At 40.5% G+C, this 15232-nt stretch overlaps 1 protein-coding gene across 3 annotated transcripts in view; it reads left to right on the top strand.

Moving 5' to 3' along the window:
- Positions 1-14369, top strand: part of SLC22A15 (solute carrier family 22 member 15) — a 37994-nt gene extending 23625 nt beyond the window's left edge. Inside the window, exons 11-15 of one of the 3 annotated variants that reach the window (XM_032447361.1) lie at positions 534-722; positions 2446-2528; positions 8514-8590; positions 9908-11887; positions 14216-14369. In XM_032447361.1, the coding sequence (XP_032303252.1) occupies positions 534-722; positions 2446-2528; positions 8514-8590; positions 9908-9912 (354 nt within the window). In that variant the 3' untranslated portion in view covers positions 9913-11887; positions 14216-14369. Of the gene's footprint in view, positions 1-533; positions 723-2445; positions 8468-8513; positions 11888-14215 lie in introns of those variants that run through there. The other 2 variants (XM_015874943.2, XM_015874959.2) reach the window with 2 other exon arrangements.
- Positions 14370-15232: the final 863 nt, after the last annotated feature.

Raw genomic sequence — 15232 nt, 5'->3', positions numbered from 1 at the left:
GCATCCACTTCTGATATTATGGGCCAACATAATAAAATAGGAGGTATTACTTTTGGAATAGCCCTTATGTGTTGACAAGATCCTCCTGTGCCTTCTCTAACCTGAATGGATCCAGCTGGCTCAGCCTTTCCTTCTCTTATATGTGAGATGCTCCAGTCCCATTATCACCCTTGTGTCTCTTTGTTGGATTCTCTCTAGTATGTCCATGTCTCTTGTACTGGACAGCCCAGAACTGGGTACAGAACTCCAGGTATTGCCTCACCAGTGCTGAGTAGAACATGAGGTTCACCATTCACAATCCAGGATATCATTAGCTCTTGTTTTTTATTGCAGTAAGGGCATATTGATGGCTAACATGCAGATTTTGTAAGTGGAATATGAGATTAAAAGTTTCAAAGGTATGAATTTGTTATATTCCTGAAAGTTGCCACATGGAATGATTGAATGATTGTAAAGGTTAACTGAGTGTGCAGCATGCACTAAATGGAACCAATCTACTTTCTACCAACCACTCTCTCTGTTCTTATTTCTAGAAATCTGTACAGTGGTCTCTGCCTTATATTGTATTTGGAGCAGCTGGTTTATTGTCTGGGCTCTTAAGTTTATTGTTGCCTGAAACCTTGAACAGCCCTCTGCTAGAAACTATTTCAGACCTACAGATATGCTCATACTGGAGACTGGGGGATGAAACCATGTCATTGCAAACCCTAGATGGTTCACAGGTATTTTATTATTATTTGTTTTTCCTTGCATTTCAACTTTCAGCTTGCATAACCCACCCTAAATTCTCTAGGATAGTGATTTTTGGCCTGTGGAGAATAGGTCCTAAGGAGATGCAGAAGATAGTTCAGTAACCTTACCATGCCAACTGAATTGTTCCGTGGAAATGCAGGCTGAAACATGACTGGGTTAAAATATCCTTTTAGGGCCAAAAGCTTACAGTCTTTTTTTGGGGGGGATAAAGAACTTGGTGATGTCTGTGTGTCTCTCTAATCTCTAAGATGGATTGCTGTGGTATGCTTCATATACGGCTGGCCACTGAAGTCTCTGAGAAGTCTTAGATGTTAAGGAAAATTCTTGCTGGCAAAACAAGTCTATTGTATGTGTTTATGTCAAATTTGTACCAGCTGTTATTTTGGTAATTACCTCATCATTGATGTAATTAGATGGCTTACTAACAGAAAGTGATTCTAACAAGCAGTATAGTTGTTGTAATTCAGAGGAGGGGAAAGTCATCATTTTTGCCCTTGCAGACTAATAATGTCAGTATCATCATTTGGGGATGATATATGTACATTTGTAAATATGCGTGCACTGGATTCACGTTCATCAGTCTTCTTGAGTTTAAGTTTTCTGTCCTTGCGTTTCTTTTGGCCTTCTACAAATCCCAACCTGAACAAGATCATTTATCATCATTTATATATATAATTCTATGCAAAGTGCCAATAAAATGGAAAGCTGCTAAACATTAACCCTATTTGACAAGGCCACGGAGAGGTCTGTGAAGCTGCTGTAAGAAAGCTATAGAGTTTATTTGGCATACCCTGAATTTCCCCTGTGGAATCCATTGTCCTTTTGTACCACTTCAAGGATAGGATGCATTCTAGATGCCCAGAGTGGAGGTTTTGTCCCTGTTAACATACACAAATGTGATATTCAAGTTGGGTGGCATCCAGCGATAGTCTGATTTTCCTTAAATAATTTTAGAAATAAAAAAGAAGCATAACATGATTCCCTTTATATTTTCTGACAGTTTCTAGTCCTCAAACTGCTTGAAATTCTTTTGCAGTTACACACATTGCCGTAGCAAAACTCCACTGAAGACAGATCTAAAGCTACAGATTTTGCTTGTGTGGTTCTGTCAGTCAGGACTATGATTTCCATTTCTGTTTTTCACCTTCTTTCTCGCCCTGCTTTGCATATGATTTGTCAGGCACAAGTCTTAGAATAGACGTAAGAATACTGGAAAAAATCTGAAATGCTCATTTAAACTAGATGGAATATACTAGCAATGCACTAATTGTTACTTGGATAGTCCGTACTGGTTCAGTGGAAAAATGCCGTACTGGGAAAATAAATATAAATTAACTATAATAGTTGATTTTAGTTTGGGTTTGTGATATGAATTACGCTATTGAAAGGACTCCAGATGGATTAAATATGCCTGTGTCAGAGAGTTTATTTTCTGCACATACAAACTCATAATGTTTTTCTTTTTCCATAACACCTTTGTTTAGTACCAGAGAAGGATCTTTTTAAATTTAACTGTTGAGATGTTGAAGATTCAAGAGCACAAACAAATCTAGATTCACAAAGTGTTAATAGTGATTTGACTTGTCTTTTTTCTACCAGCCTTCTGATAGAGGTATAGAGCTTTGTGCTCACATATTTTGAGATTTATTTGATGGCTTCTATGTTAACCAATTACTTCATTTTTCTTTCTAGTCTGGAGACAAGGACAATTCTACAGGAAGTGGAAGTGAAGATGAGGAGTTTTATGATGCTGATGAAGAGACTCATATGATCAAGTAATGAAAAGAAGAAACACAGACTTGTTCTCTTATTTTTTTTTTTCTTACTTGTCCAGTCAGTCCAGCTCTGAGATGAGAGTACTGGAAACCACCTATCAGGGAATGTAATTGGGCAAGTGCCTGTGTCTTTCCTGAGTAGGAAGGGACTTTAAATACTGTTAAGATTAATTATACTACTGAACCTTTTCATGCAAGACAGCCATTCAAATACTTGTGGGTAGGAATGGGAGAGAATGCGCAGACTGCATCTGAGTGATAGCAAGGGAAGGATGATGCATTTCTGAAACATAGGAAATTATCAACTATTTGTGCTGAGCATCAGTGCACACATTTCTGTTTTCAGGCTGGTTGGTTTTGACTCATCCTAAACTTGAAAATGTTCACTTTTTTTTATTTCTGTGGAGTGAAAGTGGTCACACAATGTTTTGTGTGCTACCCCAGGAGGTACAAACTTATGAAATTGTATGTTGAAATGACTTTACATATTGAGTGGGGGACAGGCAACTATGAACACAAGGTTTTTCTCCTTCAGCATGTGGACGCCTTTGTAGAATTGCAGGGTACGGCTGATCAGTTCATGACCTATCCATGAACTTTGTGATGATGAAAGGCTGGGAAGAGTCCATAACATCTGTAGATATAGAGGATGTTGCTGATTTCTTTCTCCTCTATCACCAAACATTCTCTTGGGCTGCCTTACACATAGACCTGCCACGTTTCCCACATCTCAGAACTGCTCTTTGTAGCTTTGCCTACTTTTACTCTGTCTTCGCTTGTCCATACCATAAATATTAAAGCTTAGCAACTTCTCTGCCTGTGTGGTTAAGTAACTCTGTTAAAGGATACAATTTCATGAGTGGCCCACAGGTGAGGTCGTTATCATATACTGTGTAACATGTGTTTTTAGGGTAGTTAGCTCATTTCTATGGAACTGTCTGCATCTTTATTTGTGGAAGAAACTTCATGCTTAAGTGACAAGCAGAGCCATGGGCTGCTGTTACATTTTGTAGGATTACCGTCAGAAAGCTGCTAATATCTATTTAAAATTCCTTTGTTAGGTAATGCTCTTAAACTCTCTAAGCCAGTGTTTACTTGATTACTTGACCTTGTTAAGGAAGACAACTTCATTCTTTAGTTTACACTACACTTTGTTTTGTTAGAAGGATATGAAATCTTGTAAAAACTAAAAAGCAAGGCCTTAGGAAGATTCAACACTCATCCTCTAACCACTTGCTTACTGTTTACTAACAGTGGTTTCCACAAGTTGTTTGCTGGTTTTTATACTTGAAGATACTAAGAAAGTTCTGTGTAGAGACTGAAAAGAGCTGTCAGCCTTGCTAGCCATTTTTTGTGAATAGTAGGTTTAGAAAATGGGATTAAAAAAAGAGAAGAGCTGTCAGCTGAATTTATTCCAATTAAACTGAGAAGTTCATTTACTCTGAAAGGAAGTGAAACTGAACAGCACCTGGAGGTTATAGCTAGCTGCTTGACCTTTGTTCATTGCAAGTGTAGTGCTGTAATGCTACTACCCTTCTTGTTGGAGCAGGAAGCCCAGAGGCTACAGATTGAAGCAGGCAATACTCCCACTTGATCTGAGTTTGTTTCAAGCTTTGGCTGGGAGCAGAGTAGGCAACTTCAGTCCACGCAGACAATGCGCCTTCACTTTTTCTTCCAGACTGCTGTGTAGTTGTTGTAACAGGGTGCTTTTAATCCCAGCTGGATATTCTTTCTGTCTATATTTGGCCCTCATACATGCTTGAAAATTTGTCTAAATAAGGTACTTGTAAATGCTTGGAATGTTCGAGTGTATTTATTCAAAGATATTTTTAGTTCTGTATTCACATTTTGAATTATGGATGGTTGGAAGAGTGTCAGGTTTGGTTTTGTTGTTGATGACTTCTAAAGACATAAAGCCTGCTTACTTGAAAGCAAACAGTGGTAAGCCTGGCATTATTAGCATGCTGCCAAAATCCAGCATATTTTTTAGCTGCTTATTTTCCGTTCTTTCCCTGAGAGGCAGACAAGAACTGTTAGCCATTCTTTGTTCATAGTTTGTGTGTCATTATCTGTTACTGGCAGCAACAGTCATGCCACAGGACATTGTGCCTACATGGTTTTCAGTAGGAAGAGTAGGATGTAACAGTTCAGGTGGGGAAATTACTTTGCAGAACCTGAATTGGATTTTTGTGGTTCTTCAATTTTAAGCAGTCTTCAGCTTGTAATCAGACTTCTCCATTCATGCACTTTTGTATTGTAGGTATAGATGTAAAAAATCAAAACCGAGAGTGAAGAAAATGTATTTTCTGTTTGATAAGTTACTGTGCTTTATTTAAGAAACATAGGAATATAGGAATACTTTGTTTCAGCTGAAGGAAGGTGTACTGATTATCTTTCCCACTCTTAGAGCATCCTCTAATCACACTCTCTGACATATAGCTGAATCAATGCATCTGTGCATGCAGTTTGTGAGCGTGGTGGTAAATATGTCTGAAGAGCTCATGAACAGCAGTACTGTCATTTGATGGTAGAAGTCAGTCTGGCCTGATATACTTAATGCCTGTGTCAGAAATGTCTATATGCAGCTGTTAACCAAACAGAACAGTTATTTACAGGTGTATTTTGAGTCTCATTGCTTCTATCTTGCTGCAAGATGTATTAAGTGAAGGAAAGACCTGTGTGAGAAAACCTATGTGACATCCGAGCGTAGAATTGGAGTGTGAACAAACTTAGAATTTTCCATGCCATGTCTTTTTAATGCCTTAGCTGTGTTTTGGTACTACTAGCTCCTATCATCATGGAAAAAAACCTCTTGTGTTGCCTAATGGAAAGTGGATTTTTTTCCTGCTCTAATTTATTGTAAGTGCCTGTATCATGAAAGGCTTTTTAATTTCCTCAATCAACTTGATATGGGACTGTGTGTAAAGTAACATCACAGAACTGGATGATGTAAGTGCCAAAGACCGCTTCTGCTGGAAAGCAACAGTCCAAGACTAGTTCTAGCTGCACTCATTTGGAATTCCTCCATGCAACCTGCCAAAACTGGTACTTAGAAGCATCTCCAGAGCTTCAGGGGACAGAAAGTTACCTTCATTTGCTTGTCTTTCCCTCTTCAGTTCACTTAAATATTTAATGTTTTCTGAAAGAACTAAGATTTGTAGAAGAGGCTTACTTGCCAGTTAGAGAAATCTGCAGAGCCTGTTTGCTTCTGAGTTGCAAAAGCCAAAGCTTACTCTCAAAGACTGATAAAATCTGGTAAAAAAACCTGCACAGATTTGTCTAAAAGGTGCAGTTTGAGGCATCACTAAATAGTGATTTCTGTAGTTTAACTCCCTACTACAACTACAAAATTCAGTGCAAATCGGCTCTATTGTTGCAGGGTTTTTTGCCAGCAAATGAGCAAGTGCCTAAATGTGCTGCAGGAGCTGGATGCCATCAGAAGTGTGGTTTAGGGAAATAATCTGCATTCTCCACTGCACGTGCAGAATGAAGTAAGGCCATGATGCGTCAGGATCCTCTCTTATATAGCAAGCTTATAGAATGGAGTGTATTTAAACAACTGTCTGCCCATCTTCATTTACAAAAGGCCTTAAAAAGTAAAGTTATTTTACATGCAAGTTAGTGCTTACCAACTCATCTGTGATGTTTAAAGATGTCCCAGAAGAAGTATCTGCTACATCCACATTCTAACAAAATATTGTAAAATGATGGAAACTTGCCTGGGAGACAGACATTTCTGATAGCAGCTTGAGGGGGAAAAAAATCATTGTTTCAAACTGATTAAAAGCTTTCTAATGTAGAACTGACAGCTGCTGAGTGGTTTGTAGTAGAAGAGTTCACTGCAGTTGCTGTGATGTCAAGTATGACTTCAAATGCCTGTTTTTCAGTACTAGACTCACCTCACTCCCCAAAGTATAATCCAGTTTCCCATCTGTTCTTGTTAAAAATATGAAGGTCTTGTAGAAACTGGGCATATATTTTTCATATGGATGCATTTATTGCACTACTTTCCTTCTTGAATCTAATTTTACTTTCATTTTTTAAGCTACTACCTCCTTATGTTGAGATTTTTGTCACTTCTGTATTTAATAGAGTTTTAGATAATATAAAATATTTCCATTTTTTAACTTATGTAGTAATCCATGATTTAAACAGAAGGAAGACTTGTGCTTTTTAAAGTTTTATTTAAAGGCTTTTTAAAAGTAGCATAAAATGCTTTTGGAGGACCAGAATTACTGCACCTTTAGAATGTGGGTTCTCTTGTGTACACTGTTATCAAGGACAAGTAACCTTTTATTTTGTACTAATCTCAATTGAGGGGATAACTTGTGGGGAATGAAGTTTTGAGTTAGGGAACTTAACTTATTGCCAATTGAAGATCTTCTATTTATTGCTGTTGGTATTGAGGGGGAGAAAAATAATTGGGGGAAACACTGCTGCTTCTCTCTGGACACCTGGACACTCTTCCATTGCCACCTTGGTGGTCTCCTGTCCCATTACTCTCAGTTCCTTCAGTAAGGCAACAAGTAGCTCATGAGATTGGGATCAGCACGTCATGCTAGCTGTCCTTCCTTGCTCCTTATTTCTTACTCAGCTTCTCTACTGTGGGTTTCCTCAATGTATTCAGTGCCCCTTAGATCTTTCTTCTCTTTCTCCCTTTCATCTCTTTCAAAGTCTCATCCTCTCAGCCCCTGCTTGGGCTGCAGTTCTTTTTTGGCATTTCTTCTGCCCCTATCTCCCTTCTGTCATCCTGTGCTGGCATAGTCTTCTCTGTCTCTGGCTGACAGTTACTATGAGCACAACTTGGTACTGTAGTCCCTTTCAGAGTTACTATTGTCTTAGGTCAAATAAATGAAGCTCCTGAGGATATAAGCAGACATTTATAGCCACATTCTGTGTCTGGTTACGTGTTTGTATTCTCACTGATTTCGTAAGACAGATCTTAGATTTCCACTTGACCAGAGGAGCAGCCAAAGGGGTAAACTTCCTTCTCTCTGCTTAAGCCTTCATCATCATGAAATCAAATCTTTCTACAGTCTCTTTTATCTTATAGATGTAAAGTCCTGGTCAGCTCAGAGTTGAGTAACAGAGAAGAGGCAGTACAGGGAATTGATTCTTGTTTGAAGCAGTGAATCAAGTTGTATGTAGATGGTATGTATATATATATATGGGCGGTGACTTGAATACTGACCATCATGAGCCTTCCAACATTAAAGCACAGACTGATAAATGTCAGAGTACTTCTTTAATTGTATTAGTGCGCTGTTGTTAATTCAAAGTTGTACCGATGAAAAGTCTGTTTAGAATACTTGATCTGAGGAGCCACATTTAAGGCATCGTGTGCTTTTCCATGATAGACCTTTTATGGAGTTATGTCCATACTTATCTGTGAACAGTTGTTGGGTCCATCTCTTCTCACAATGTTCTTTACCCTAAGCAAGGGACCAGAGCAACAAGTGTAGAAATATACAGAGTAATTGCACTTATCTGTTTTGTTTTCTTAATGTATTTCCTATGCATACTGCCTTACCCATGTGTACTGTGCTTCATTGGTGGTACTAAAGGTGAACATCGGGTTTTTAATTTATAAAATATAAAATTAGGTATTTAAAAATAATAATAATTCTGTAGAGTTATTTATTCCAAGATAGAGAGAGATGATGGTAAGCCCGTTTGAATTTAATGAAAAGTTAATATTGGTGGTCTTTATTCTCAGTTAATTCCTGAGTGGTTTGGATCATTTGAAATAAATATAATATTTTAAGATTTATTTTTTTTTGTAGAGGAAAGCTCACTTTTAGGTGTCTAGTAACAGCTCTGATACTGCCTCTGACACGTGTACTTCATATAATGTCTTTGTAACTTATTTTGTGCCTTTTCTTCCCCTGACACAAAAATCTCTCAATAAAAACAAACTCTTTTGGAACACTGTAAACCTATTTTATTGTTCTGATTTTATTTGCCTGACCCTTTTGTTTTCTGGAGGGCACTGAAGCTATCTCAGCATAGAGAAGATATTTATCACGGATGCTGCAGAAGAAAATTGACAAGGTGGAAAGCAGGTCAGTTTGGAATGGCAGTGCTACAAAGCGCCCGGGAAACTGGGACTGTCAGTACTAATCAATATATCCCACTGTATCTATCACAAATCATTTCTAACAAAAACCGGCAGCAGTGGAATGTGAGAATCAATTTACTACCGGCTTCAGTTGTACTGATTGATGTTGAAAGACTGGAAACACTTTGGGGCTTTAGCATAACAAAATATCTGTTGTTGTTGCTACTAACACTTGTATTGGTGGAGCCCTCACAAACACTGACTGCTGTTTAGGCATCTTTAAAGTGCTGTGCAAATGCACAGAAGCACAGACTTAGTCTTTGGGGGTTCTGTCTGAACTCTTTGGCAAGGAATGGCAGAATATTTGTTTTCATTACCTGAAAGAGAGGCGATAAATAGCCTAACTACATTTCCCTCCTCTATCCAGTGATATTTATTCTCTGAATCTGAATAACTGGGAGCAGTGCTCTGTTTTAAAGCGCTGGTTAGCAAAGCTTTCGTACGTTTGCATATTCCTCATGAATTTAAACATTATCCTTATAAGTATCTAGTGATTTGAGCAGATGCCAGAGCACTTGGCTATATGTCAGTGTTTTAAAGTATATATGCTAAAGGAAACAAGTGGCCTTATATGACATACTAGGCCTTCTGTTATGTTACATTTTACTCTTCCTCAAAGTGGAATTAAGAACAACAATCCAACCAGGTTCCCTGGTCAATCTTCAGGGCACCTGCATTGTGTATTCCTCAATCTGAACTGACCAGACAGGCTATATTTTGTTCTTGTTATTCCCAGTTCTTGCAAACTTTCTTTCTGCTAATTGAGGTGCATGGGATTTTAGTTCTGTTTTTACTTTTGCTGCTGTTTTACCGTGGAATCAATTGAAAACCCTGATTTTCAGAGGTGTCTAGTTACATGCTCTTCTCATCTTTTTCCATAGCCTTTCAAATTCGTTGCTCCCTGTCAGATTTACTTCAACTAGAAGGAAGCCAATGGCCTTAAGGAGTTGGTCAGTTGTCATCTATGGAGTGCTTCCGTTGGGATTATTTAACACCAGCCCTTGGGCAGGGCATATCATGCTGATGTACCCAGATACACTGTGTTTAGTTGGGCTGCCATTAAACGCAGCTTTGCTCTCCTGTCCATTGTATGGGAACTGGCCATATCTTGCGCTAACTGGAGCCTGTTTGACTACTGAGCAGATGTATTGTGCAGTTTGTTGAGTCAAGATAAGGAAAAACAGGGTGAGACCAGGAAGGGATTGCAAAGTACTTATGAGAAGGATTGTGGTTCACATGGCTGTTTTGGTTTTTTGCCTAGGGTGACTGGCCTTTGCCTTGTTGTGACGCTTTTGCTGTCCATAATTTTTCACAGTTGCAAGAGGAAGACGTCTCTGAACGTCATCAGGTGGGAGGGGTGGAATTTAAGTACCATCTTTTGAAAGGAGAGGTGTGTTGATACGTGTCCTTGGCAGTGAGAACCAGTACCAGTGTAAATTGTGGTGGCAGAAGTAAGCTTTGCCTACCAGCTGCCAAGCAGCTATCAGACAAAACACTCAGTCCTTCAAAGCACCTGGTTCATATTTAACTGGGATGTTAACCACAGTAAACTTCCGCTGAATTGATAAGTTATTTCCTAGTATCATGCCTGCATGGAGAACTCAGCTCTGCCTTTTCCAGCATTGTCATCTTGCATCTTGTCTCTACACAGGACAAGAGACAGGATGAACGTTTGTGACCAAATTATCTCTGTCTTGGGGAATAAGTCTCTAATCCTGCTCTGCAACTTAAGAGCATTTTCAATGGACAATCCTTACGGCAGAGAGGTGGGGTGAAATCTCAACTTATTTATCAAACTTGCTAACAGCATATGGTGCAACATCAAACTTGAACAAGTGGTTCACAGGTGACTTATTCTTGCCCTTACTTTTGAGATTTGCCTCCATTTTGGGTATGGAGGATATAATGTGCACCGGAAGAAAAACCAGCCTTCTGTTTGATCTCATTTTGATAAGAGGTAGCTAGGATATGGCAATCCTGCAATCTGTTCTACAGCTATAAGAGGGCAATTTTGTTCATTTCTATGTACTTTGCATAATCCATGCAGAGCCTTGGCAAAGCTGCAGTGAGGAATGTCATGAGGACTTGTCACTGGGGATCCATGCAGAAGGGTTTCCTTGGAAGTATGCAAGTTTAGAAACCGTTTAAAATCTAGTTCAGCTTTATTTTAGTTCAGCTATGGATTGAGCCATACACCAGATTCCAGTGCTGGGCTGTTCTAATGTTTATTTTTCTTTTATTTAAGGATGTCCTTAGGTAGCTCCTAGAGGCTGCATCCTGCAGTGTGAGCATAGCCCAGACTCGTGATCCTTAATTTATCTTCTAGCTGTGCAAGATAACATCTTTGCTAATGTCACAATGGAACTATCCTGTGGGTTTACCTAACATAAGCAGAGGAACAAGCATATATAGTGTATAGGTGCATTGTGCAAGAAAGAACTACTGATAAAGGAAGTTGTTTGGCTTATGGTGATGTTTCTCCACCAAGTACTTCTTCTTCCGCTATCTCCTGTAAGAATTTGTCACCTCACAATGCTTTTATAGCACTTTGGTTTGGTAGGACTCCTTTACCTCAGTTTTGCTTGGTGGATGTACCAGATTAGCTTGATGTACTCAACTCTGGGCTCAAGTAGAAGTAGAAGCTATTAGATAAAGTAAGTATTCTGCCTCCAGAATACTTAATGCTGGGGAGTCGAATCATGGCCAGCACAGAGCTCTCTTGTGTGACAAGAAGGCAATGGACTCATTTCTTCTGCATGCCTGAATTGTCCTTTGTGAAGACCTGCCCTGCCTGCTTGAGCATGCAACTCTAAGTATATTTTTCACTGTGCTGGTTTCCTACTCTGCAGTCACCTTTATTTCCCTCTAATAGTTAATCTGTCTCCTTGTATTTAATGCACTTGGTTTTTCCTCCAATTTTGAACTTGTATCAAGGCACCTCACTGCTTGTCAATTGTCCTGGCCCATGGATGTATTTGTGGTGGGTACCAGATATCCTCCCTGTTGTTTATTGGTTCTTCAATAGATGCAGTCATGCATGCACTTACCCAGGCTTTGTTCTGTTTGTGTCAAATACTCTTTCTGGTTTACCTGATATTTGCTTTGAAATGTTTGATGAATAGCCTGTTAAAGGAAGTGAAGAAAAAAGCTCAGAACCTTCTGTAAGTCCTGCCAGCATGCATTACCGGTGTGGTGAATAGAACAGAGCTTTTGAGTACTGCAGCTGAATTACCAGCCTTGGGTAAGTCACTTTTTCTGTCCAGATTTGCAGCTTTCTTCAACCCTCTGCTCCCAATCCCATCTAAAATTTGAGCCAGTGTGATATCCCTGGATCATAGAATCACTTGAGTTGAAAGGCACCTTTAATGGTCACTTAGTCCACCTCCCCTGCTATAAGCAGGGACATCTACAACCAGATGAGGTTGCTCAGAGCTTCATCTAGCCCAAATGTCTCTAAGGACGATACATTCACCACCTCTCTGGGCAACATATTCCAGTTCTTCATTACTGTTATTGTAAAATATTTCTAGTCTAAATCTCATCTGTTGAAAGCATTTCCTATCGTCATCCCTTTTTCCTATCATCACAGACTCTGCTAAAGACTCCACGCTTTTCTTTCTTAGAGCCCTCCTTTAGATACTGAAAGGCTGCTCTCAGGTTTCCCCAGAGCCTTTTCTTCTCCAGGCTGAACAGCCCCAGCTCTCTCAGCCTGTCCTCACAGGAGAGGTGTTCCATCCCTTGGATCATTTCTGTGGCCCTCCTCTGGATGCACTCCAACAGATCTGTGTCTCTCTTGTACTGAGGACTCTACATCTGGATGCAGTACTCCAGTTGCAAGACCTTGCACTTGGATTTGTTAAAACCTTTGAGGTTCAGCTGGGCCCGCTTGCTTGAACCTTTGTAGGTCCCTCTGGATGGACCATGGCTTATGTTCAGTTAGTATTTACTCTGATGATTCTGGGCATCCCTACTGAAGTCGACAAACAGATATTACAGAGGAATTGAGAGTCCCTAGGAATTCAATTTTGAATGCTCTAATCCTTGCACTAAATATCTACCCAGTGCCATGTCGCAGCCTGGAACACATGCAGAACAAATGATTGACCCTTTTCCCTTGGGCGGTTTGGCTTTGACTGCACAAAGCAGCCAATAAAGTGGAAAGGGCTGGGCAGCTGACAGTGTGGAGCTGTGTGAAGCAGTATAGCTTTATGGTCTCAGGTAGAGGAGGAAGTTTGCTTAGAAAATGTCATTGCATTCCTCCTTTTGCTGCCAGCTCTTGATGGCACGTTTTTAGAAGTTGCCAGCTACAAGAATGATGTCTATTCGCCAGACACAGCTTGGGCTGGAGGCTGTTAGCTGTATTCCAGTGACTGGAGCTGGAATGTGTAGCAATGCAGGTCATGATCCCCTCTGTCTAGAAGTTCTCTGAGCAGACCCATCTGAAACCTCTTCTTAGATACTCTTTTAGACAAGGGCGAGTTCTCCCTGCAGTCTGTCTGCTCAATCTCTCCATCTGCTCTGTGGTACATGTAGTGTCCTCCTAATAAAGTGGATCTCTTTTCGCCCTTCTGATGGTGCTTTCATTCTTGCCTGTTTTATTGTTCTCTCTGCAGCTGTTTCCCTCGAGGCCCTCATGCTATAGAGTCTCTTAATGATCCTCCCCTCTTCTCCCGTCATCCCATCCAAAACATGCAGTTGTCTCTGCTTTCCCTGTGCTCATCTCTGGTCATTCCTAAAGGTATACCGACAAAATCTCCCTCGGAATACAGCACAGCAGTCAAGTTAACATATCCTGGGGAACACTTAATGGTTTTATGTTTGATGTTTATTATCTGTGCGTGGTGTGACGCAAGCTGAGAAGTGTGATCAAACAGCTTCTTTTACTGTAGATCATACTGCCAACAAAGACTGTATGAAACCACAGATGCTTTGATGTCGTTCAGGTTCACACTGAGTATTGAAGTCCAACCCCCTTAACTCTTGCTTTGTTTTCCATGCGAGTTGCTCCCTCCCATACAACTACATCTCCCAGCTCTCAGAAATATCCAAAAGAAGGGCAACAAAGCTGTGAAGTGTCTGGAGGGTGAATGTTGCAGGGAGCAGCTGAGGGAACTGGTTCAGTCTGGAGAAGAGGAGGCTCAGGGGAGACCTGACTGCTCTATGTAACGCCCTGAAAGGAGCTTGTGGTGAGGTGGAGTTCAGCCTCTTCTCTTGGGTAACAGCAACAGGACAAGAGGGAATGGCCTCAAGCTGTGCCAGGGGAGGTTCAGATTGGATGTTAGAAAAAATGTCTTGGAAAGTGTGGTGAGGCGGTGGCACAGGCTGCCCAGGGAGGTGGTGGAGTCAGTGTTTGTGGAGTTGTTCAACATGCAGATGGACACAGCTTTGTGGGCATGGTGAGGATGGGCTGGTGGTTGGACTTACATGATCTCACAGAGGTTTCCAACCTTAATGATTCCATGATTCTATTCTAAGTAGCTCCCAAGGATCCGGCTCTCAGACTGGGACTCTTCTCACCCACTTGCTGAATCTGACTTCTTTGTTCTAACGTAATTATATTTTCACCTAGAGAAAGCAATAGACCTCGTGGCCATGGAGTTGCCACTTCCTGTGAGATACGAAGCCTAGTTTCTAGTTCTGGCTCCAGTGAGCACATTTTTCAACAGTCACTTTCTGGATGAAGCACATAAGCAGGGATGCCAGCTCGACTCCCTCATTCCCAAGTGAGTTTGCATTGCAGTGACTATTCTTATTGAGCACTAGTGATTTATTCAATTTGCTTCAAACTACCATAGACTCAAGCAATAAGTTAGGAATCAGGTCAATTTGGGCACAACAGCAAAGTGTAAAATATAATAAAAGTGGACATTATTTGTGCTCTGGAGGGCAACCACAGAAATATACCAGCTCCTAGAAGCACTGTGGCACAATCTGATTCTGCCCCACATAGACCAGCCATTGCAGTAAGCATGCTTCTACTCCTGACTCTTTTAAAAGTTGGCTGTGGTCTTGGTCTTGGAGTTACTGTGCCTCTGTATTTAAAGTATTTTTCCTGACAGTTGAAAGTAATCAGTCTAACAGGAGCTGAGCAAACCCATGCCGAGCCCAAAAGTGCAGCAGCTTTTTCTCACCTGCCGTGACTTCTAGTGCTAAATGCTTTTCCAGTCGCACTGTGCTCTGCCAAATATCGTGTTTCCTCCAGATGCAGCTCTTCCAACCATGTGTTTAAATCAGTGAGAGTTCCTTGGTGTTTTATATTTCATTTTTGGCATTCAGGCCATTCACCCAGGCATATAAATAACAGTGCTGGAAGGCTCCTGTTTGTATGAATGTTGGCTGCAAGTAGCTTTTCAGGATGGTGGGACCTCCTGATTGAAACGAGATCAGTCCCTGTAGTTTAGTGGTGGATAAAACAGCCATGGAGGATAAGTATCCTTTACAGACACTTGGAAATGGCCTGATGACATATTTTGTTTAAATCTCGATGCGCCAAACTTGACTACTTCAATGAATTTCCAGAGGGCAACGCGTGGCCTAAGAAGTCAAATGGTGCCTTTTCTTGCCTGTGTATCAGTCAGAGCTGTCC

Source organism: Coturnix japonica, chromosome 1 (assembly GCF_001577835.2).
Source record: "Coturnix japonica isolate 7356 chromosome 1, Coturnix japonica 2.1, whole genome shotgun sequence".
NCBI classification, from domain to species: Eukaryota; Metazoa; Chordata; class Aves; order Galliformes; family Phasianidae; genus Coturnix; species Coturnix japonica.
The sequence above is the reverse complement of the archived record's forward strand: the minus strand, read 5'-3'. Positions and strand labels throughout refer to the sequence as shown.